Source organism: Danio aesculapii, chromosome 13 (assembly GCF_903798145.1).
Source record: "Danio aesculapii chromosome 13, fDanAes4.1, whole genome shotgun sequence".
NCBI lineage: Eukaryota > Metazoa > Chordata > Actinopteri > Cypriniformes > Danionidae > Danio > Danio aesculapii.
In genome coordinates, this window is record NC_079447.1 from 28235608 (window position 1) to 28259550 (window position 23943).

The window sequence follows — 23943 nt, forward strand, 5'->3', positions numbered from 1 at the left end:
GATGGTGAAGGGACCAACAAATCGGGGACTTAACTTGCGAGAGGGCAGTCGCATGCGTATGTCCCGGGTGGATAGCCACACCTTTTGTCCGGGTGTGTATCTGGGTTCTTCAGACCTTCTTCTATCGGCGGTTACCTTGCTTCGACGGACTGCCCTCTGCAGATGTTGATGAGCCTCGTCCCAGACTCTCTCGCTCTCCCGGAACCAGTGATCCACTGCGGGGACATCAGATGGTTCGCCATCCCAGGGAAAGAGCGGTGGTTGGAAGCCCAGGACGCACTGGAATGGCGTGAGTCCGGTGGAGGGTTGCCGCAGTGAATTTTGGGCATATTCTGCCCAGCCCAAATACTGGCTCCAGGAGCTCTGGTGACCACTGCAGAAGGTCCTCAGGAACCGTCCCACCTCCTGAATCTTCCTCTCTGTCTGCCCGTTGGTTTGGGGATGATATCCAGAAGAGAGGCTGACGGCCACACCTAGGAGCTTGAAGAAGGCTTTCCATAGACGTGAGATGAACTGTGGACCTCTGTCCGACACAATATCTTCTGGAATACCAAATGACCTGAAGACTTGATTAAAGATATTGTCGGCTGTTTCAAAGGCTGTGGGAAGACCTTTCAGAGGGATTAGTTTGACAAACTTTGAGAATCTATCTACTATGACTAGAATACAGGTATTACCTTCTGACGAAGGGAGATCAGTGATAAAGTCCACTCCTAGGTGTGACCAGGGACGGTTCGGAATCGGCAAGGGATGGAGCTTTCCAGCGGGTAGATGACGTGGGCTCTTGGATTGGGCACAGTCCTTACAGCCCTGAACATATTGCCTCACATCCCTTGCCATGTTTGGCCACCAGAATCGTTGGGATACTAGCGAGAGAGTATTGTTGATCCCTGGATGTCCAGTGCCTAGCGAGGTATGTAAGGAGTGGATCAGATCTACCCGGTGTTCAGGTGGTATGAACTGCCGATGAGGAGGGCATCCCGGCGGAGCAGGGGCTTCCGGAGTGGCAACGACTGGAGGAGCGTTCCAGGTGATCGGACAAATGGAGATGTGTTCGGGAAGAATCTTCGTTGGGAGTTCTTCATGATCGTGATGCTCGTGTAAACGAGAGAGAGCGTCTGCTCTTAGATTCTTGGGTCCTGGACGATAGGAAATGGAGAAATCAAAACGTGAGAAGAAAAGTGACCATCTGGCTTGACGTGGACATAGTCTCTTGGCCTCTTTGATATATTGGAGGTTTTTGTGATCTGTGATCACCTGGAACGGATGTTTGGCTCCCTCCAACCAGTGACGCCACTCCTCCAAGGCTAGCTTGATTGCTAGCAGCTCCCTGTCTCCTATGCTGTAATTCTGCTCCGCCGGGCTCAACTTCCGAGAGAAATAGGCACAGGGATGCAGTCGGGGCGGTGTATCATGATGTTGAGATAATACTGCCCCGACGCCGGTGGTGGATGCGTCCACTTCCACCACGAAAGGGAGATTTGGGTCAGGATGAGTCAGGAGTGGGGCCCTTGTGAACTCCTTCTTAAGAAGGCGGAAGGCTGCGGCTGCTTCTTTGGTCCACTCCAGTCCTTTGGGTTTACCCTTGAGGAGATTAGTGAGAGGTGATGTAATCCTGCTGTAGTCCTTGATAAACCGTCTATAAAAGTTAGCAAACCCAAGAAACCTCTGGAGCTCCTTAATGGAAGTGGGTTCTGACCAGGATAGAACAGCCTCAATTTTCTTCCCATCCATACGTATACCGGTTTGATCAATGATGTATCCCAAGAAATGAATCGACTTCTGGTGGAATGAGCATTTCTCCGCTTTGAGGTAGAGGTGATGTTCTCTCAATGTGTGTAGGACCTCCGCAACGTGTTGGCGATGTTCGGCCTCACTCCGGGAGTAAATGAGGATGTCATCTATGTACACTATTACAAAGTGGTGAAGAAACTCCCGGAGGACTTCATGAATGAAGTTTTGGAATACGGAGGGGGCGTTGACCAGACCGTAAGGCATGACCTCATATTCATAGTGGCCAGTAGGGGTCACGAATGCTGTCTTCCATTGGTCCCCCTCACGTATTCTTATCAGATTATACGCGCTGCGGAGGTCCAATTTAGTGAAGACTTTAGCTTCTCGGAGCTGTTCCAAAGCGGCTGGTACCAGAGGAAGGGGATATCGGTATTTTACTGTACCGTTATTTAGGACCCTGTAGTCGATGCATGGACGCAGCCCTCCGTCCTTCTTGGCCACAAAGAAGAAGCTTGAGGCGGCTGGTGATTTTGAGTGACGTATGTACCCCTGACTCAGAGCCTCCCTTATGTAATCCTCCATTGCCTGATTCTCTGGAAGCGAGAGCGGGTAGATCCTACCTCTTGGCAACTGGGCATCTGGAACTAGGTCGATCGCGCAGTCCCATGGCCGATGCGGCGGTAGCTGGGAAGCTCTCTTGGGGCAGAAGACATCATGAAAGGAGCTGTACTCCTTAGGAATGTGGATAGACTGCTTCTCAGGAGGGCTCTCGACCGATGTTGCAAACAAAGAAATGGGGTTCCGACCTTGAAGAGGGAGATTTGGAAAACAGGTAGGTGTACATCCAGATCCCCATTTCTTTATCTCTCCTGTGCCCCAAGAGATGATGGGATCGTGCTTCACCAGCCACGGGCGCCCTAGAATGATGTCCATATTTGCACCCTCCAGAACCAGAAATTGAATCCTCTCTTGATGTAACAGCCCCACTTGAAGAAGGATGTCTTCGCATTGTCGATGGATACGGGTCGAAGATCGAGTGCACTGGGTTATCGGTTGTATCTGGTATATATGCGAGGACGCCTCAGTACGGAGGTGGAGTTGACGACAGAGGGATTGGGAGATGAAGTTCCCTGCTGACCCGGAGTCGATGAGGGCTGTGACAAGGAGAGAAATAGAGGCAGTAGTTATTTGTACGGTGGTAGTAAGTGGTTTACATTGTTCAATATTCGTACTGAATACACTCACTGAAGTCCGAATGGGACGAAGGGGACACTCCATACGGGTGTGTCCACTGACACCGCAGTATAGACACAGACCCCGGGTCAGCCTCCTCTGTCGTTCCGCTGATGTCAGTCTTCCAGACTCTATTATCATGGGTTCTGGTTCTGGAGAGGCTGTTGACTCAGGCGATTGGAGGAGTGCAGACGAGGGGGTGATGGTGTCCTGTTGATAGGAACGGAGACGATCGGAACATCGGAGAGAATGTTGGATGAATCTCTCCAGACCCATTGTATCATCTAATGTGGCCAGCTGAATTCGGAGAGTGGGTTCCAAGCCGAGCCGGTACGTGGTCAACAACGATCTCTCATTCCATCCACTTGCAGCTGCTAGAGTGCGAAACCGGAGAGCATATTCCTGTGTAGATAGAGTACCTTGCTTTAGATGATACAGCTGCTCTCCAGCGGCTACTTCCCCATCAGAACGTCCAAACACCTCTTTGAAATACTCCGTGAAGGTAGTGATGGAATTCATGACCGGCCCGGCTTGGTTCCAGATCGTCTCAGCCCATTTAAGTGCAGGTCCAGAGAGTAGTGATACGATGTAGGCGATCTTTGACTTATCTGTGGGATATAGAGAAGGTTGCATTTCGAATATGAGGGAACATTGTAACAGAAAACCATTGCACTCCCCCGCTCCGCCTGAGTAGGGCGCTGGTCGGGCCATGGGACTGGAAGGAAGGGCCGAAGAAGAAACTGTGGAGGCGGAAGTGCTCGGTGCTGGTGGTGCGTTGGAAAGTGGAGCTGGTGGCTGTAGAATCCGCTTCAACTGGTCCACCAGCTCTTGAAAGTGATCGAGGGTGCTCATGTTGTCGTCGTTAAAGGTCCGGGCTTCTGTTATGAAGCGGACAGGAGACAGAGGTAAGGAAACGTTAGGGTGTTTATTGTATGACAACAAGGAGCACATGAAGGATAGCCAGGAGGATCAGGAATGATGTTGGGGTCTTTTCCTCCGTGGCTGGGTAACAGGAATACACGAGGATGGACAGCACACACCAGATACAGCTGACAGAGGATGACACAGACTTGGAAGGACTGGAAGACAGGACGATTCGGGAGGACCAGGAAGACTAGGAGGAATACAAAGAGAACAGGTAAGTAAATCGTTTGTTTAGCTGAGGATGACTACGCTGAGTGGTCGCTCAGTTGTCCGCTTTCGTCGAGACGAGCCCGGACAATGAGCGACTGGAGTGCTGTGCTTTTATCTGGTGCTCGTGAATGTGATGCAGCTGTGTGCTCATTAGAAGTCAGGTGATGGTGATCTTCGTGAGTGGGGGTCGTGAGAGCCTGACCAATCCATGACACATACAGCCGTCCCCCCACTTTTAAAATGTCCGCTACGCCCCTGGTTATTGGTGTTGTCGGCTTATAATGATGATGGCTTCTAAGTTTTATAATGGTTAAAAAATAAGATCACATTTTGTCTATTCCCTGTTCTAACAATAAAAAATCAAGTTTGTATCACTTCCTCCAGACCTGCAGATCCTTTATCTCCTTTCTCTCCAGCTGGTCCTTGTCGTCCTGCAATTCCAGGAATGCCTGTCAATAAAGGATACAGTGATTTAACACTTAATTATTTATGAACATGGCACAAATGAATGAAGTTCTTTGATATGGCTCATTTTAAACACATACCTGGCAACCCATTCTCTCCTCTGTCGCCATGATCACCTGATACAACACACACATCGTTTGTTACAACACAGAATGATTACACACTGGATACATGAGGCTCATTAATAGTTACAAACCTTTAATTCCAGGTAGACCAGGAAGTCCTCTATCGCCTGAAAAGAAACATTTTTAGTTATTAATTACAGGATTTTTACAATTTATTCATTTGTGAAAAGCATTTCATTGAGCTACACACCTTTTGGCCCAGCAGGACCAGGCTCTCCTCTAAAGCCTTGAGGGCCTTGTTCACCTGCACATTTTTTCACATGAATGTCATTATATGATGACAAATAAATGACAAATGCCAATAAAACTAATTCGTAAAAAAGCTTACCATGTAAACCGCTTGAACCTGTTGACAGACAAACAATAATAAAGGTCAAACACATGCTTATATTGTATGTGTGTTTAATGATTATATTTCAACATATCATTTGCACAGTGATTTCAACCTCAATCCATACTTTACCAATACATTTACTGAAAAATAATAAATATTAGCTGTCATGACCCAAATACAAAGAACAGCATAGATGTTGTATTGACCTTTTGGCCCAGGTGGACCAATGAGACCAGGAGAACCAGGAAGGCCAGGACTACCTGAAGACAAACATTTTAAACACACAGACACACAAATGATCATGATTATAGATAAGATCTCAAATTTGTGCACAAATGCTTGTACTGTAAAAAAAATAAGATGCTAAAATTCCTATGATCGTTAAACAGGCCATTTCGTACCCCTTTCACCCTTCTCTCCAGCTCCTGGGGGCCCGGGCTCTCCACGAAGGCCAGGCTGACCATCTCTTCCCCTGAATCCTTCTGCACCATGTTCACCTGTCATGCACATTTAAAAAATTCATTCACTCATTTTCCTTCAGCTAAGTCCTTTATTTACCAGGAGTCACCACAGTGGAATGAACCACCAACTATTCAGGCATACGTTTTATGCAGCAGAAGCCCTTCCAGCTGCAACCCAGTACTGGGAAACACCCATACACTCTCACATTCACACACAGACTCATACACTATGGCCAATTTAGTCCATCCAATTCACTTATACCACATGTCTTTAGACTGTAGGGGAAACTGGAGCACCTGGAGGAAACCTACGCAAACATTAGGAGAACATGCCAACTGGCCCAGCCGGGACTCGAAGCGACCTTCTTGCTGAGGCAACCGTGCTAACCACTGAGCCCCCATGTCGCCCCATTTAAACAGTGTACATCAGGTAACATCTAGAAAAAGTTTCATTCTTTTTTTTTTCAGGATGAATAAGAGCATTAAGTAAAAGTGAGTCAGAGTAGAAATGTTTCTTTAGATGTTTATTAAGTGTGGAAATAAGCAGTCAACTAGATTGAGTGAAGCGCAGACGTGTGGGTGTAATTGACTTTATTTAAAGTTATTATTTAGTGCTACAGCGTTAGCACCTCTCAGCTGCTACATCTGTAAATATACACTATCGGAAAAGTACAAATGCTGCCAATGTGGCATCACACACTTGGTGCTTAAATTGTACATACTGAATTGAATTGTACTGAATTTTCATTTATTTGACAAGAAACTACAAAATCCTATACACCGCTCATCTGTGTTTCTTACATATCCCATCCAAAGCCTCCATGTTTAATTTAACGTGTGTAATATTGCATCAGAAAGACTTGTTTCAAGTTTTTTGGGTTATTGATGGTTTGTTAATTCTAATGTTATTAAAATGGCACCCATTTTACTCTTTTTTTCAAGATTTAAGATAAATCTTTTGTGTTTTCAGAATGTCTGTAAGGTTACAGCTCTGATGGGTGTCGACTTCACCTGCTGCGTCTCACGTAGATAAACAGCACAGTGACAGACAAGAATGAAGCAGATCTCCCTTACTACAGTAAGAACTTTTCCCAATGATGATTTGATGTATTTGTTGTGGAGTTAATTCAAGCCTTTCTGCAATGATGAGTCACACACAATGTCCTTATAAAGTTCCGTACACACACATTTAGCTTTGCTGTATGGATCTCCGTTATGTTAATGTACAAAAAAAAACTGATTTAACGTCCACAAATCGGGATTGAAGCGTTGATAATTGTACTGACACTATGCGGCTGTGGTGAAGAATTACTTAACGATTTTACTGTTTTTATTACAAACATGCACTGTTTTAAAAACGTTTTAAACTTGTAAATCTCAGCCTTGAGGTGCTGCTGATCACAGAGAGCTGAACAGATCTTTTAATCCCAGTTGCTTTGCGCACATCCTGTCTTGTGGATATGATTATGTATGATTGTACGTGGTATTACTAAAACATGTTAATACGCGGCTGTCAATCAATTCGGTCAGGAAATCTAAAAAGAGACTTTTTGTGTTTCTGTTCCTGCAATAGTGTGTGTGGACACACTATACCTACACTCAGTTCTGTCCTAACAGCTTAAAAACATTGATTTTGATTATAGGTGCCATTTAATGGGCTAAACATGTCACTGATTGTTTATATTAAGACAGAGGTTTCTCCCATAGAGATCTCTCTGATCTCTCTGACTTTACCTTCTGCGTCTCATGTAGATAAACAGCACAGTAACAGCCAAGAATGAAGCAGATCTCCCTTACTACAGTAACTTTTTCCAATGATTATTTGATGTATTTGTTGTGGAGTTAATTCAAGCATTTCTTGAATTGTTTATATTAAGACAGAGGTTACTCCCATAACTTCTCATAAATCCTGGAGTGTAGGAAAAATGTGGATAAAGGCAGTTCATTTTAAGTTCACCAGTGAAGAGCATGCTAATTTACATTTGCCTATAATCAATTTGCTGTGTTTAAGCACAATTTTTAAGTCAATGTGAGGAGAACAACAAGGTCAGCGTTTGTCCTCTCTAGTTATTGGAAGCTTGGTGTCTAACTTCTGAGCAAAATGTTGTTTCACTTTGTGATTTCAAACAAGAAGTGATGATTGCTAATATTTTTCAAGTACCTGCACTTCCTTTTTCTCCTTTTTGTCCGTCCCTTCCTGAATGTCCTGGCATTCCTGGTGGACCTACATAAGCAAATCAAAACACAGTGAAATCTGATTGCTGGACAATTTAATTGTACAAGTAGACCAGGGGTGTCCAAACTCAGTCCTGGAGGTCTAGTGTCCTGCATAGTTTAGCTCCAACTTCCTTCAACAAACCTCCCTGGAAGTTTTGTATACCTAGAAAGAGCTTGATTAGCTAGTGTGGGGTTAGAACTAAAATATGCAGGACACCAGCCCTCCAGGACCAAGTTTGGACACTCCTGAAGTAAACCAAGCATTGTTCTTACCTGGTATCCCTGGAAAACCATTGTCTCCTAAAAACATGTTTGAATCATGATTACAACTTTGTTCAAGTTCAATGAATTTACAAACAGACAGTTTTAAAACTATACAAACCCCTTGTTCCCGGAGATCCAGAGTCACCTGAAAGAGACAAAAAGAGCAAATATGTGATGGTGGAATTGATGGAAAAGCAGGTTACTGACTGCTCCTCAATCTGCATGAAAGGTATAAGTAAAATTTGATGTAGTGGAGGTTTGCTAAAAACTAAATATCTGATGTACCTTTAGGCCCTGGAAGTCCTCTTTCAGCTTTGACAGAAGAAGCAAGGAACGCTAAAAACAAAAATGATGATTAATTATTATAGTAGTTTTGATATGTGTGCATTTGTCTTTGTATGATGTGTTGACTTGTACCTCTCATTTGTTCAGACTGCATCTCTGCTCTCACTATTTGCTGCACGTTTCTCTGCAGTCCAGTGTTGTCTGAATCAACTGCAGAATCCAGTGAATTTACATACGCCGCTTTACTTCCAACCTCATTATAGCCATCAATTGGACCTGACAGACGGCTTGTGTGGGCATTCATGGAGGAGGACATTGTCTCAAGAGTGCTGACACGAGACTTTAGCTTCTTTACCTCCTCAGCTGCAAAAATAGACATTAGCTACTGATTAAAAGACTACAAGTTATAGCACATTTATTTATGTGTTTCTGTTCTAGACATTAAAAACTAATCCTGAGTTATTCTCTGTGACAACAGGCATTAATGCACCAAATAGACACAATTCTCTTTCTACAAAAGAGTAATGGATGTTTTAGTGGGTTATTTTAATTATAACTGTTCTTTTGCACAGCAAAAAGTTTATCTAGTCAAGAGTTGCAATCATAGTTCTGTTTTAAGATTGCAATATATGCAAGATCAGATTGTGTAAAATTAGTATGATTGTTTTAAGGTTATTTATCTTTTGTTCTTACTTAGTAAAGATTAATTTTAAGGTTTTTTTTCCCTGCTACTTTATTTTAACCAGAGATGAAATTTAAGACCAGTCTTGTATTTTTAAGACTTTGTTATAGCTGTAATAGCTTGTTCTAAGCTTGCCAATATAAAATACTCAATCATACTTTAGTGTCCTTTAGTGACAAAATGCACTCCCTAGTGTTTCGCAGAGTAAGCTTTAGTATTTTAAGAAGCAACAAGTAAATTTTTCCATTGTAACAACTGTCAAGTTATAATTTTAATAAAAAAGTTGTGGACAATATGCATGTATGATCCGGATCCGCATGTATGATCTGGATTTAATCCATTCAATAATTCTTAAATTAAAAGGAATTCTCCTGTTTTATAACTCTAAGAACCTTTCAAAACAAAAACAAGTCATTGTTTAACAGTGGTTTGTTCTGTTGACAATCAAACATAAATATTGCTTAAGAAGGCTGATAATATTAACGTTAAAATGCTTTAAAAAAATTACATTTTATTCAAGCCAAAATAAAACTAATATTATAGGAAATACTGTGAAAATGTCTTTGCTCTGTTAAACATCGTTTAGGAAATATTTGAAAAAGAAAAACTATTTCACAGGAGAGGGGCAGCACGGTGGCGCAGTGAGTAGCACAATCGCCTCACAGCAAGAAGATCGTTGGTTCGAGTCCTGGATGGGTTAGTTGGCATTTCTGTGCGGAGTTTGCATGTTCTCCCCGTGTTCGCATGGGTTTTCTCTGGGTGCTCCGGTTTCCCCCACAAGTCCAAAGACATGCGCTATAGGTGAATTGATTAAGCTAAATTGTCCATATTGTTTGTGTGAATGAGTGTGTGTGGATATTTTTCACTGATGGGTTACAGCTGGAAGGGCATCTGTTGCGTAAAACATATGCTGGATAAGTTTACGGTTCATTCCGCTGTGGTGACCACATGATTAATAAAGGGACTAAGTTGAAAAAAAATTCATGATTGAATGAATTTCACAGGAGGTCGATTAATTTAGACTTCAACTATAAGTGTATTAATAGTAAATTTAGGAATTGTTTTTTCTTTAATAAACCTAGGTAAGATTTTTTGTTTCAAGAATATCTTACTGAAATTTGACTTTTTTTGAGGTGTAATATCTTCTTAAATCACTCATTTATTTCTCATATTTACTGTAGATGGTTATTTTTTGACAGTGTGAAACTTCAAATATTGAAATTTTAAATTTCAGTCATACATTTTAAGTTTTTATTTGATACATTTTTCATCATTAGACTCTTAAAATAAGCTTTTTGAATTGTCTAATAATTATTTATTAGACTTCATACTAAAAAGTATAATATATACAGTTGAAGTCAGAATTATCAGCCCTCCCTGAATTATTAGCCCCCCTGTTTATTTTTTTCCCAATTTCTGTTTAACGGAAAGTTTTTTTTTTTCCAACACATTTCTAAACAAAATATGTTTAATAACTAATTTCTAATAACTTTATTTCATCTGCCATGATGAGAGTAAATAATATTTGACAAGATATTTTTCAAGACTTAGGTTAACTAGGCAGGTCAGGTTAATTAGGCAAGTTATTGTATAATGATGGTTTGTTCTGTAGACTATCGGAATAAAAAATTCGCTTAAAGGGGCTAATAATTTTGACCTTAAAATGGTTCATAAAAAATTTAAAACTCTTTTATTCTAGCCGAAATAAAACAAATAAGACTTTCTCCAGAAGAAAAAATATTATCAGACATACTGTGAAAATGTCATTGCTCTGTTATACATCATTTGGGAAATATAAAAAAGAAAAAAAAAATTAAAAGGGGACAAATAATTCTGACTTCAACTGTATTTATCATTAAAATGACAAGACTTACATAAAGCAATGAGTCCAAACAGGAGGCCGAGGAGCAGCAGGAGTCCAAGCAAAAAGCCCAGCAGCCACTTCCACCAGGAGCAGCAGTTCGGGCCACATCCACACAGACCCCCTCCACACTTACAGTCGTCCTCCTCATCCTCAAGCTTCGCTTTGTGGATCTCTGACAGGACACCAACAGCAGAACACTGGTGAGGCTTGGCTTTATAAGATATAACTGTATACTTCTATATCATTATTATGTGTAATAGTGTCACATAAAACATTTTACCTGCATATGTAGCTTTATCTTTTGTTGACACTGATGCAGACCCATCTTTTGGAAAGAAGAAAGATTCCTCTTTTACACAGAAAGCATATTACACGCAAGAAAATTGTCTTCTTTAATGTTTCAAATAAATTTTATGACAATAAAATATAAAAAATTGTGATATTTTGGGTGAATCCCTTTAATAATATACCAAACAGCTATAGAATATGTACATATTATATATGTTCCTATATATTAACTATTAAACTACTACACAACAGTCAACTTTATCAAATGAAATGAGTGTAGTTAACTCAAAATTGACAGAAAGTTAATTCTACTCATTTGAAAAGAGTTTTGAAATCAGTGTTGAAGGTAATGAGTTAATTAAATACCTCATTACTTCAACTTAAATGAAGTTCACGGTAATCATATAAATTAGTTTTTTAACTCAAATTGTTTGTAGCAATCAGTTTCCTCAAATGGTTTGAGTTGCCTTAACTTATTGGGTTTTACACTACTCAGATTGTTTGAATTCTCTTCATTTATCGGGTTTTACTGTGCTCAAATTGCTTTGTTTACTCAAATGGAGTAAGTTCACAGTACTCATTTGGATTAGTTTTTGAACTTAAATGGTTTGCTGCTATCTGTTTCCTCAAATGGTTTGAGTTGACTTAACTTTTTGAGTTTTACAATGTAATAGAATTACAAATATATACATTACGGTAACATATATTAACTGTTAAACTACACTGAAAACTATAATTTTTTACTTGTTCAAACTACTTACCTAAAATGAGTTGAAACAACACAATTCTTGAGATTTCATTGCGACAACTTAATTTTTTATGTACAATCCAACTAACTATTCATCTATTAGAATTACAAATTACATACAGTGTATATGTTCACATGTATTCACTTCTAGAAGTACAAATATTTACTTACACGTTCACATATTGACTATTAAACTATTAGAATTACAAATATGAAAATATGTTCAAATACATGAACTATTAAAATATTAGAATAATAATATATATGAAATAATAAAATATATAAAATAATAGATTAATAAATATGTTCACATATATTGCTATATATGACATTTGGGGCACTGTGACTAATAGAGCAATTTAATGTCATCATATGATAATTGTTATAAATATGCATAACAATATTTATTTGAAATATAAACAACTTGACATTTTAGTGAACGTCTTTTGAAAATTATGGTATAGTTATTTATTTATTTTTGCTCAGAAATAAACAGGACACATTCTAATGTAAAAAAAAGGATATAATATTATATCAAACGTATAGATGAAACATGAAATCAAGTCTCTTACATTGTGTGCCAGAATAAGACTTGATAGGAGCACTTTCAGAATAGCTGGTCATCAGGGTTTCTTTCTTCACTGAAACATCTGAATATGAGTCTTTAAAGCAAAGACAGTGTTATTAAATATTGAGTTTAAGTCTAGGTCGTACCATCAGTCATGACAACTTTAACAGAATCGCTAAAAACTGATTTCCTCCAGTGTGTTTACCTGCTGACCCGTTGGCGGCGCTGTTGCTAAACAGTTTTCCACTGTCTTTAGTCAGGATCAGTTCGTCAGTTTCTCTCTTCGCTGGAATGTTTTCCTTCTCCATCACCAGGTATCTCTTCGACACATTCGCATTAGGAGTCCTTGAACCAGTTCCTAATATATGACACAAAATCTTTATGTTTATCACACAACAATGACTATATGTGTAGATAACTACAGTAACCAATCATAAATTCTTCTACTAAGGGAATATAACACACACCTGCAGTGGAGACGCCTGTGCCAACTGCAAGAGTGCTGTTTGGACTTGAAGAATAATTCTTCTGCACTCCATATCCTAAAAATACACAAAACACGTTCAAATGTTTAGTGCCACATTCTTATACCAGTTCTTATACCAAATGACACGCTCTCTCTGTTTCATTAGCAACAATGAATACTTTTTTAAGAATTTAATTTAGCTCAATCTAAATTTTAGATTTCCGAACCAGAAAATGTGAAGAAAATATTGTAATAAAAATGATTAAAATATAAAATTAATAAAAGTGACAGTAAAGACTTATTATTGAAAAATATCTAGATTTCAAATAAATAGTGTTTAGTGTTTTAAACGGTAAATTTTCTGTTTATCAAAGGCCGATTTGCAGAAAAAAATTTGTACTGAATTAACATGCTTATTTTGTAACAATATTATGCAATGTTACTGTTTTACTGTAATCTTAATCTAATTGCAGTTAAAAAAGAGAATAAAAAGCCCAAACTTATTAGTATATTTATATAATTGTATTTTTTTTGTATATATGCTACTCAGCTAGATAATTTTAACACGGGTGGCTAATTTAAATTTAAAATTATACCTCAAAACATTATGCAATTCTGAGTGTGCCTCACACAGGTGCATCACACGGGCATCGCATAGTGTAGAGGGGGGTTGGGAGATGGGGGGCGATCGAGCAAGAGGGGCACATCAGCAAATGAAGGCAAAGGGGCAGTGGCTCTAGCCACCGGGTCACCACGCTGTGCACGGCCCTGCACTCCAGCAACAGAGGAAAGGATAATTCTATCATCGGTCCAGAATCTCTTTCATATTGACCCCAGTCTATCTTTTAGTTGAACTATAAATGAGGGTGTCACGGTGGCGCAGTGACTAACACGTTCGTCTCACAGCAAGTAGGTCGTTGGTTAAAGCCTTGAGTGGGTCAGTTGGCATTTCTGTGTGGAGTTTGCATGTTCTCCCTATGTTTGTATGGGTTTTCTCTGGGTGCTTCGTTTTCTTCCACAGTCCAAAGACATGCGCTATAGGTGAATTGGGTAAGCTAAATTGTCCGTAGTGTATGAGTGTGTGAATGAGTGTTTATGGATGTTTCCCAGGGATGGCTTGCAGATGGAAGGGCATCTGCTGATTAAAACATATGCTGGATAAGTTGGCGGTTCATTCCGCTGTGGCGACCCCAGATTAATGAAGTGACTAAGCTGAAGGGAACGAATGAATGAAAGAATAAAACAAACAAACACCTGCAGTGGAGACGCCTGTGCTGACTGCAAGAGTGCTGTTTGGACTTGAGGAATAATTCTTCTGAACTCCATAACCTAAAAAAATACACACAAAGACAAATAAATAGCATTTTCAAATGTCAAGTGTATTTCTGTCACATTCTTCTTCCAGTTCATTAGAATTATACACTCTTCCTGTTTCTCAAGCAACAATGACAACTTCTTTGAGAATTAAATTTAGCTTAAATTGACCGGTCGCTCTGGATTTGTATGTATCATGAGAATTTTTTCACGGACTGAACAACAAAATAAAAATATAGGATGTATTAAATTGACCTAAAATGACAGTAAATGATTTGTGTTGCAAAACATTTATATTTTGAATAAATACTGTTCTTTTAAACCTACTATTTATTAAAGGATCTTGAAAAAAAGATTTATAGCCATTTCTACATACATTTAAACACTGATATTAAAATAAAAGGTTTCTTGAGCACTAAATCATCATGCTAGAATTTTTCTAAATCGTCATATTTTAATATAATTAAAATGTTTTAAAGTATTCTTAAAGAAATATGTACAGATGTTGTGCCTTCTTTAGAAATAAAATGTTTTTAAAATGTTTTAAAATCAATTTACCAACCCCAAACATTTTATCCATCTATAAAACAGTTCTTTTTCCAAGTGATATTACATAAAATTAATAAAAATAAAATACTGTTCAGCAGAACGTGGCACTCATATTGACCCCAGTGTACACCAAGACGAATATAACAAACACCTGCAGTGGAGACGCCTGTGCTGACTGCAAGTGTGCTGTTTGGACTTGAGGAATAATTCTTCTGTACTCCATATCCTAAAAATACAAGCAAAAATAAACTTACAAGGAATGTCTATTATCATTTGTCAAGGCACTGTCATTACATTATAATGATTTAAAATCATATGCCTCAGAGGATACCTGATTGTGTGTTAACTCCGCTGGACGTCAGGACTCCACTGGAAGGAGCTAAATTGTTGTGGAAGCCATAGACTGTAAGGGAAGAAGAAAAAATATGTAATTAGCCAATGTGTGTCTGTTAAAGTATGCCTAGGTTTTTATGTATACTGTATGTTAATTAATGCACACTGCACAGACTGTGAATTCATCATTACAGTACAAGGATATCCTGGCTTTTCTATATAGAAGTGTTCTTTATTTGGCAATAACGGTCCTTTTATGAATCTTGAATGCCTGTATATCATTCCACAAAACGTTTTTTAAGATGGAAAAGGTTATTTTAATCATTAACATTTTAAAACAATAACAAATAAAAGGTTTGTTCACTGAAATTGTTAACTGAAAGGTTTTTTAGGGAATCAAAAATTGTCCATCTATAGCATTGCTCATAAATATTTTTACGTTGTTTTTTTTTTATTTATTTTAGCTGTAATGCAGTTTGATCATGTCAGTGCATCTAAAAGTTATTCATTTGCTAAAAATAAATTTTTCTTTCCATATTTTTGGAAAGAAAAAGAGCTGACGTGTACATTTTCCACCTTCTTCGAATATCATCACTCTATTAAATGGACATTATAAGTGGTTATCAGCTGATAGATTTGGGCCAGTAATGGCCTTCTGCACCTACTAGTAGGCTCAGAAGGCTGTTATCATCCATCCACCTTGTTAATCAGCTATACAAATATAGAAGACTCCAGATCCAGATCTGTTTTTACATTACTGGACGGTTGGGTTTAGGGTTGGCGTAGGGGTAGACGTTAATAAAATACAATTAAAGGGAAATTGAATTAATAATATAAATAATTCTCATTAACTTCCGGTCACAGCCGTATGTGATCTATATCTGATTAACCACGTGGATGGATGATAACAGCCTTCTGAGCCTACCAGTAGGCACAGAAGGCCCCATATCTATTAACTGATAACCACTAATAACACCCATTCAATCGAGTGATAACATTCAAACCACTTGACATTTTCTAATATACACATTAAAACCCAAATAAGACCTTGAGCATTAGACAACTACGGTTTCAGATGAACGTTTTAAAGTGTTAGTAGTTACATTTAGAATTATTACATTAATTATTAGAATTATTAATAATTATTTACAAAAGTTTAAATAATTTCCAGATGTGTGATATTGACTTGCATAATCCAACCAATTTTTCCACGCACATTCTCTTTGCACACTGCCCATTGCAGTTATATTATATGTAACTTTACACACTGACTGTACAGTTATAATCATATCCATCGGTAAAATATGTTAATAGTTTTTTCCTGTTGTAGTGTACATACAACTATTGCCTAATTTAAGCTTCATAATATGTCCATAAAATGTGCATCTGTATATTATATCTTATCATGGTTGTATAACATAAGCAGTTATCAACCCATGTTATTCATTTCCATAATACTACCTCCTATCTGTATATTTAACATATGTAGGTTGGTGTATATTATATATCCTTGCTGCACTTACTGCTTATATTTGCACTCTGGATAGATGTTAACTGCATTCTGTTCCCCTGCACTCTACATGTGAAGTTGAATCTAATCTAATAATGAATCACAGACAGTGATCGCCTCCACCAATTCAGAGGTGAATAAGTCAATAAATTTGACATTTTTTCAGGACATCATAGTAAATAAGTGATCAGTTATATAGACCTGATAAGGAGGATGGGGATGTGCTGCTGTTGACTAGTGAAGCTCCAGTTGCCATATTGTTGGTGTTGCTTTGAAAGCCATAAGCAGTGCCAGTGGAGACTGCAGAGGGCAGTGTGGAACTGTTCCAGGTGTATGAGGCCAGATCCGCTTCGAGAAAACTGCTGTCGTACTGCTCCACTGAGAAGATTGAAAAGAGCTCTTAATGCTTTGAAATGCATGAATGAACTCAGGAATTTAGAATGTTGCTGAGCATGAAAATAAACTGACTCTGTACAACAGAACTTAGTGTGTGGACTGTAGAAAAATCTTATGGTTTAATGAAGCTTTATTAATCACATTTATAATAAGATCACCTGTAATGCAGCTTTCATTACCTTGTTTGCTGGAAGTCTTGGTGTCTAAGGTTGTGGCCTTGCGTGGGATTGGCAGAGGGGAAGAGGAGGGTGATCGTGTGGGACTGACACTAGCGGAGCGAGAGGTCTTCAACAGCTTCTTCACATCATCCAGCTCCGTCCCTACAGCAGAAACACTCCATCACACACAACTTCATGTTGAAACATGTGTTTCAATACTGGCTGATGTGGTGTTGAATGCAAAAAAACTGCTGATCAACAATAGGTGAGAAACATGTTCTATACTGTTGTTAGTCTTTTTTTTTTTCAAGTTACAGTGGAACATTTTTGTCCATTTAATTACTATTGAGTGTTACACATCTATTATTTGATTGCACGCTGTAAAAAACATAATCCTTATTTGCTTTCGCTTTTTCTTGTTCACTAAACTTTTGAAATCATCAGCTGCACTGACCTCAAATTATTTGTCAGTAATACAAAAACATTTAGTTGGGTTAACATAAAAGTATTTAGTTGGGTTAACAAGCAAGAGTATTTATTCGTTTTCTGGAGAGGTAAACTACTCTGTAACAAAACTTTTTAAGTTGTGCCAAATGAACATTTTTTATCTGCAGAACTGAAATGCCTGACGTTGAGTGAACAAAAAAAATCTCCTAATTTCCTTTTGTTTTTTGTCATGTACTCAACATTTTTTTCTTCACCTTCAATTGATGGGACAGTTTAGAGTATAGAGAGAAAAGTGTGGGGGGTGGGGAGAGGAGAGAGGGGAAGGATTGGCATAGGACCTCAAGGCAGGAATCGAACTCAGGTCACCGTGAAAATCAGATTGCCATGTGTGGATGCACCAACCACTACACCACTGGCACCAATGTGTACTCAGCTTTTGAAAACATCTGTTGTACTGACCTAAAATGTCTAAAGTTGAGTGAACGAAAAAAACTCTTGTGGAAATTGGTACTAAGAAATAAAACATTATAGTTCAATTGAAAAAACAGGAAGGCATGCTTCACATGTGAAGCTTTACAAGCCATTTTTACTTGTTGTCCTGCTATGTTTTGATCCTCGTGTTGTTTACTGTTATTGTTGTTTTCCCTCCTGTCCTGTTTCTAATTCTTTCTAATAAATGTGTTGTTAACATTTGTCTCTGTTTTAGTTGTTTTTTCAATTGAACTATGTTTGTTTGTTCTGATAATTTTTTATTTCTTAGTACCAATTTCCACAAGAGTTTTTTGTTCACTCAAATTCAGACATTTGAGGTCAGTGCAGCTGATGTTTTCAAAAGTTAAGCGAACAAGAAAAGGTGAAAGGAAATAAGGATTATGTTTTTTTTTGTTGTACTGGCTTAAAAATTTTTACAGTGCACATGATAACTGAATTAGAGAGAAACACAGAGAAAACATACATCTAGCCGAGGGAGATGCACTCTGTAGTCTGGTCCTGATTTCTGTCTCTGAAACAAAGAAATAGAAAGAAAATAAAAGCAACTCAGATGAAAAGCTGACAGAAATTGTTTCGATTTTAAAATAGTCGTATTACTTCACCGTACACTAAAACGTTTTTGCTGCCTTACATTTTTTTGTTGAATCAAATGAAATTTTTTAGTAATCACAACTTACATCAATCAAAGTAAGTTAAACTTTGTATAACTTTAAAAAATTTAGTTGAAACCTGATTAACTTATTAAAATAGGTTAAAGCAACACAAACAATTTGTTGTCGTGACCTTTTCTCATTTACGTTTTACAGCTAAACATACATTTATTGTATATATATATATATATATATATATATATATATATATATATATATATATATATATATATATATATATATATATATAGGCTGCAATATTTTTAGATTTTTTTAAAACAAAATGGCTGGGTTTGTCCATCCAAATTTACTGTACATAGGCCTATATATGCAAACAAAATAAAAATGTTATTAAACTGTCTAAAGGTAAAACAATGATATTGTACAGTTGTCACTTCATGTAAAAATCCTAAGAGTGAATGGAAATGATGTGGTATTAGCTCGTGTTTATGTTTATATATTAAAATATTTTTGCTTTTACTTCATGTATCAAACAAGGTTTTAGTTACCTATAAAAATCCTGATCAGTGGTCAAAGAGTGGTCATTTTTCAGAACTACTGAACAGCTGAAAGCAGTTGCATAATACATTTCTTAAAAAAATGAAAAGGGTTTATTTAAAGGTGTGTTATGAATAAAGATGATTGGGAAGTGGCCAACTGTTTTAGCCAATCAGAAACACTCCCTGTGAATCACTGTGGTTTTCGGATTGCTGACAGTGGTTTGGTGGGGTTTGCATAAAGTTATATAATAAAATAATTACTCAAAATGATTTAAAGTAATTATTTTTGTTAGTGTAAATGAAAATCTCACCTCTGCTTTGACTCCTTCCTCTAGATGAACCTGGAAACAGCCATCAAAAGAAGCTGATATTTCTCATGTTTCAAACAAAAGCCATTTTAAGTAGCTATTTATTATATTTCTGAAGGTCTTACCATACTCCTTTCTAGAGAGCTCTGGGGATGAGTTGTCACTTGAGCTTCCTGAAGATTAAAGAAAATGATTAAACGCTAGTGCAACTATGCAAGGCTTAAAGGACCGAATGAACAAAAATAAAAAGATTCATTTGTTTATTTCAGTTTATTGGAAGACAAACCATCATATCGACGTGAATGAGTGCTTTTGCTTTTGGAATCTTGTGTTCTTCTTATGCCTTCAGTGGAGCTGGATCTCACCCGCGGGCCGGATACTGAGCCAGAGACGCTCTCAAAAACTCCAGAGGAGCCGCCTGCTGTCCTGCTCTTACTCACAGACGAGTCCTCTAGCAGAAACTCCCCTGATCCTGAGCCGAACCCACCTGCACTCCCACTCCCACCCACAGATGCTGGAGCACAGAGACAGATTGGGAAATGTGTGAATGTATGAGGTATGTATATTATTTGAAACAAACTAGGGAAGCTTTGCAGTTTCTTCTGTAAAACGTGAAAATTTTGAAGAAATAAAATAGCCGGGGGGATAGAATATACAGTACAATCTGTATACAGTATAAAAAAAACATTATGTCTGTGGTATAAAGATAGCTGTACAAGCGAGTGTGTTTGTGTGAAATTTGAAACCAGAACTTTTATGATTATTTTCTTATGACAAATAATCTAAACTTAGTTTTTAACATTATTTTTTTTTACCTAAAATAAAAAAATAGAAATAAAAAAGTTATTACAGCTTACATTGGAGATTTCATTTTTGGAAATGTATGCTCAAAGGTGGTTAACATGAATAGACTGCATTACAAATAATTTTGTAAAATACATAAAGATCGAAAATATTACTTAATTTGTAAAATACTGATCTTAGATTTATAGTCCATTATTTATTTAAAATAAAAATCTGTAATTTCTGACTGCTACAGAAACGGCACCATGCAGAGTATTTTTTAAATTATATATTTAAAACACACTGCAAAAATTGAATTAAAACCTGAAACAGTTTATTGCACAGCTCTTAAAAGCAATCTTTAATTGACTTACATGATGAGAAAAAGGATCCGCTGTTGTTTTGTGTCAAAATGTTTTTCTCCAGCAGGCTTGGAGACCCAGAGCTGCTTGACATGCCCTTGTTCGTTGATGAACTGAAGCCTCCTGGGGGTTAAAAACGCAATAAATCATAACAGAGTCCACTTTGACCTGACTAAAAAAGTTACATACTATACACAGCATTAAATACAGGAAAGGAAATGATAAGGGTGATACCATGCGCAGATTAAATGTATAACTTAAAGACTGAGGAAAGATATCATGAGTAGTGAGTGGTGAACATGGGCAACTTACGTGGAGGTAAAGATGTAATTCTAGTAGTAGAGATTGTTGTTTCAGTGAAGCCTATTTTCAGAATACATGTTTTATTAATGTGCAAAGTAGGAATATTTTCACAAGTTTCTCGATAATAGCTTATTAAAGAACCACTAGATGGCACAGTCTTCACAAAAACTGATTTTGGGTTAAGATTCATCAATATTAAATAATGTGGAATTCACTGAGTTATTATCAAACATCCTTACCTCTGTCTCCTGAACTTCCTCCGGAATAGTTTCTTTGGTGTCTTAAATCATCCATCCCATACTAAATAAATAAGCAAAATCAATAAATTAGACATTCAGATCAGTAAAATTGACGTGACGCTTTGTGCAGCTGTAGATTTCATCCAGATGACAGGACACAAAGGCACAACACTGGGAACTAATGGAATTTTTTCTAAAGGATATTTTCAACAAAACCTTTCTAAAAACCTGTTTAGGAGATCCCATATTAAAGGTTTTGTTTATAATAAAACACGTTTTGGGGAATATCCATTTCATATAACATTTCAAAATAGTAGTCGGCTATATGCGCATTACAACACATTGAAAAAAGATTCATTGGATTTACTTATTTCTTAAAGTAAGTGATTGTAAACAATTTATACCTGCTGGATTTAAACAAACAAATTAAATTTAGTAATATTCAACTTCATTTCTTTGTTTAAACTCAACTTATATACATACAGTATTTGCAACAATTTGCAATGAACCATTTTTTCAATGTATAAACAAACTTTTTTCCACTTCAGCAATTATCTGCCAATTGTCTTATTTATACTGCATAATCATAATTTTGTAGCATTAAATCCTCTAAAAGCACAACATTTTAAATAAGAAAACATTGCTGAACTAAAATAGGCCTAGCATTCATTTCATTAAGAAAAACAACAACAGCTAGCTGTAATTATTTAATCAGTTTAAATCTAAATCTTAATATATATGATGCATTTCCATGTGAAATAACAAACATAAAATGTATTTGCATGGTGAAATCTGCTTAATATGTCTGAATGTCTATTTTAACAGGTTTTAACAAGAAAAGTGAACTGCATGCTCACTGATAAACAAAGGTTTTTTCACTTTCCTGGCAGATCTCACTCAGATTTCCAGGCAAGAATCCCAAAGAATGTAAGACTTTTCCAAACCATATCCAAATATAGCACAACCAGTATTTAACAGTAGTGAAAAAATAATGTCAAAGGGGCAGTTATTTGCTCACACAAAAGAGTTCCATGAACAACTATAGTCTCATATTTACAGCAGAGAGACTAAAGCAATTTATCAGCACCGCACCCTCCTCATCTTCAGTTTCAAACGCAAAACAGCCACTGTCTCCCTGCAAACCACAATACATGAAAAAGCTCAACACAGAGATGAATGATCCCCCATAGACAAATAATGCCTTTATTTGTTAATGTTCTTTGTTCATGCTGAGCTTTTTAAGCCACAGATCCAGAGTCAGTTCAGATTTTAGGAACACCTCTTTCCAACAATTCTCTTAAACATAAAGGGATGTTTGGAGCTGATGCCTAAGGACAACCAATTGGGTTACTTGAATGACTTTTAAGTGAACATTTGTCGAAATAAACCATTTTCTTTTGCCTGAAGAATATTTTAATAAACTAAAGAATGAAAAATCTATTCTAAGCATCTTTTTGCAGAGTGAAAAAGTTTCTTGGTTGTTAAAAATTAATCATAGAAGCATCAATAACATTAAAAAGCTTTCTATTTTTAAGTGTGTATCGTTTAGCTTTTAAAACCTAATGCTATTTCAAGTCAGGTGCAGCTCTGTATTAAATAAATCTCAATGGTTCACATCACATTTACAAATAAACAATAACTTCACCAGAACAACAAGTTGTTACAATCTTATACTTAATTAACATTTATAGATGAACAAAAAGATTATTTATAATGAGATAACAGAATCATAACTTAACTGTAAAACTCAAAAAGTTAAGACAACTCAAACCATTTGAGAAAACCGATTGCAGCAAACTGTTTAAGTTCAAAAACTAATCCTAATGAGTACTGTGAACTTAATCCATTTGACTAAATGAAGCAATTTTAGCACAGTAAAACCCGATAAATGAAGAGAATTCAAACAATCTGAGTACTGTAAAACCCAGTAAGTTAAGGCAACTCAAACCATTTGAGGAAACTGATTGCTACAAACCATTTGAGTTAAAAAACTAATCTATAGAAGTACTGTGAACTTACTTCATTTAAGTTGAAGTAATGAGGTATTTAATTAACTCATTACCTTCAACACTGAGTTTAAAACTCTTTTCAAATGAGTAGAATTAACTTTCTGTCAATTTTGAGTTAACTACACTCATTTCATTTGATAAAGTTGACCGTTGGGTTTTACAGTGTATATTTATTACAGTTAATTAAACATTTTAATATCTGATGTAAGTGCCAAAGCAAAACCATTCATGTTCTCACAACAAAAATGTTTTACCTTTTTTGTTCTCAGACTGTGAAGAGAAAGGTTTATCCTCTCTGGAAGGTAGATAGTAAGTCCACTGAAGAGCTGGCTGTGAACTTCACCTGTACAGCCTGACTGTTGTTACCTGCCGTTTTCTTGCTGATTTTCCCCCTGCTTTGACAGGCAAGTCTCCACAGGACTCCTGGGTCGGATTTTATATCGAGCCACTCCCCTGTCTTCTGGCAGGTATACACACAGACAGAGCTTTAAAGAAGACAATACCCTCGGGAATCGCAATTTTGATCCTTTATGTTCCAGTTAACTAAAACTGTAGGGCATGTTCAGGTGAACACAGGTGTGGCTTGATTTATCTGTGCGTCAGTAACTTCATCTGGAGAAATGTAGTAGGTTCAATCAACTACTGTCTTAAACATAAATCCTTTCAGCCATTGTTTTATTTGACAGTCTGTAAAATAATGTTCGCTGCAGTAAGTTACAGTA

At 37.3% G+C, this 23943-nt stretch overlaps 1 protein-coding gene across 3 annotated transcripts in view; it reads right to left on the bottom strand.

Moving 5' to 3' along the window:
• Nucleotides 1-23653, bottom strand: part of col17a1b (collagen, type XVII, alpha 1b) — a 37505-nt gene extending 13852 nt beyond the window's left edge. Inside the window, exons 1-30 of one of the 3 annotated variants that reach the window (XM_056471249.1) lie at nucleotides 23476-23653; nucleotides 21213-21273; nucleotides 20983-21033; nucleotides 20683-20793; nucleotides 19812-20039; nucleotides 19651-19698; nucleotides 19529-19558; nucleotides 18531-18578; nucleotides 17150-17290; nucleotides 16776-16952; nucleotides 15063-15134; nucleotides 14883-14957; nucleotides 14123-14197; nucleotides 12870-12944; nucleotides 12608-12760; nucleotides 12407-12496; nucleotides 11079-11123; nucleotides 10809-10970; nucleotides 8385-8615; nucleotides 8253-8303; nucleotides 8086-8112; nucleotides 7977-8003; nucleotides 7648-7710; nucleotides 5427-5522; nucleotides 5232-5285; nucleotides 5020-5037; nucleotides 4882-4935; nucleotides 4763-4798; nucleotides 4647-4682; nucleotides 4488-4550 (exon numbers count right to left, since the gene is read on the bottom strand). In XM_056471249.1, coding sequence (XP_056327224.1) covers nucleotides 4488-4550; nucleotides 4647-4682; nucleotides 4763-4798; nucleotides 4882-4935; nucleotides 5020-5037; nucleotides 5232-5285; nucleotides 5427-5522; nucleotides 7648-7710; nucleotides 7977-8003; nucleotides 8086-8112; nucleotides 8253-8303; nucleotides 8385-8615; nucleotides 10809-10970; nucleotides 11079-11123; nucleotides 12407-12496; nucleotides 12608-12760; nucleotides 12870-12944; nucleotides 14123-14197; nucleotides 14883-14957; nucleotides 15063-15134; nucleotides 16776-16952; nucleotides 17150-17290; nucleotides 18531-18578; nucleotides 19529-19558; nucleotides 19651-19698; nucleotides 19812-20039; nucleotides 20683-20793; nucleotides 20983-21033; nucleotides 21213-21267 — 2392 coding nt within the window. In that variant the 5' untranslated portion in view covers nucleotides 21268-21273; nucleotides 23476-23653. The remainder of the gene's footprint in view (nucleotides 1-4487; nucleotides 4551-4646; nucleotides 4683-4762; nucleotides 4799-4881; nucleotides 4936-5019; nucleotides 5038-5231; nucleotides 5286-5426; nucleotides 5523-7647; nucleotides 7711-7976; nucleotides 8004-8085; nucleotides 8113-8252; nucleotides 8304-8384; nucleotides 8616-10808; nucleotides 10971-11078; nucleotides 11124-12406; nucleotides 12497-12607; nucleotides 12761-12869; nucleotides 12945-14122; nucleotides 14198-14882; nucleotides 14958-15062; nucleotides 15135-16775; nucleotides 16953-17149; nucleotides 17291-18530; nucleotides 18579-19528; nucleotides 19559-19650; nucleotides 19699-19811; nucleotides 20040-20682; nucleotides 20794-20982; nucleotides 21034-21212; nucleotides 21274-23475) is intronic. The other 2 variants (XM_056471248.1, XM_056471250.1) reach the window with 2 other exon arrangements.
• Between the last annotated feature and the right edge of the window lie 290 nt (nucleotides 23654-23943).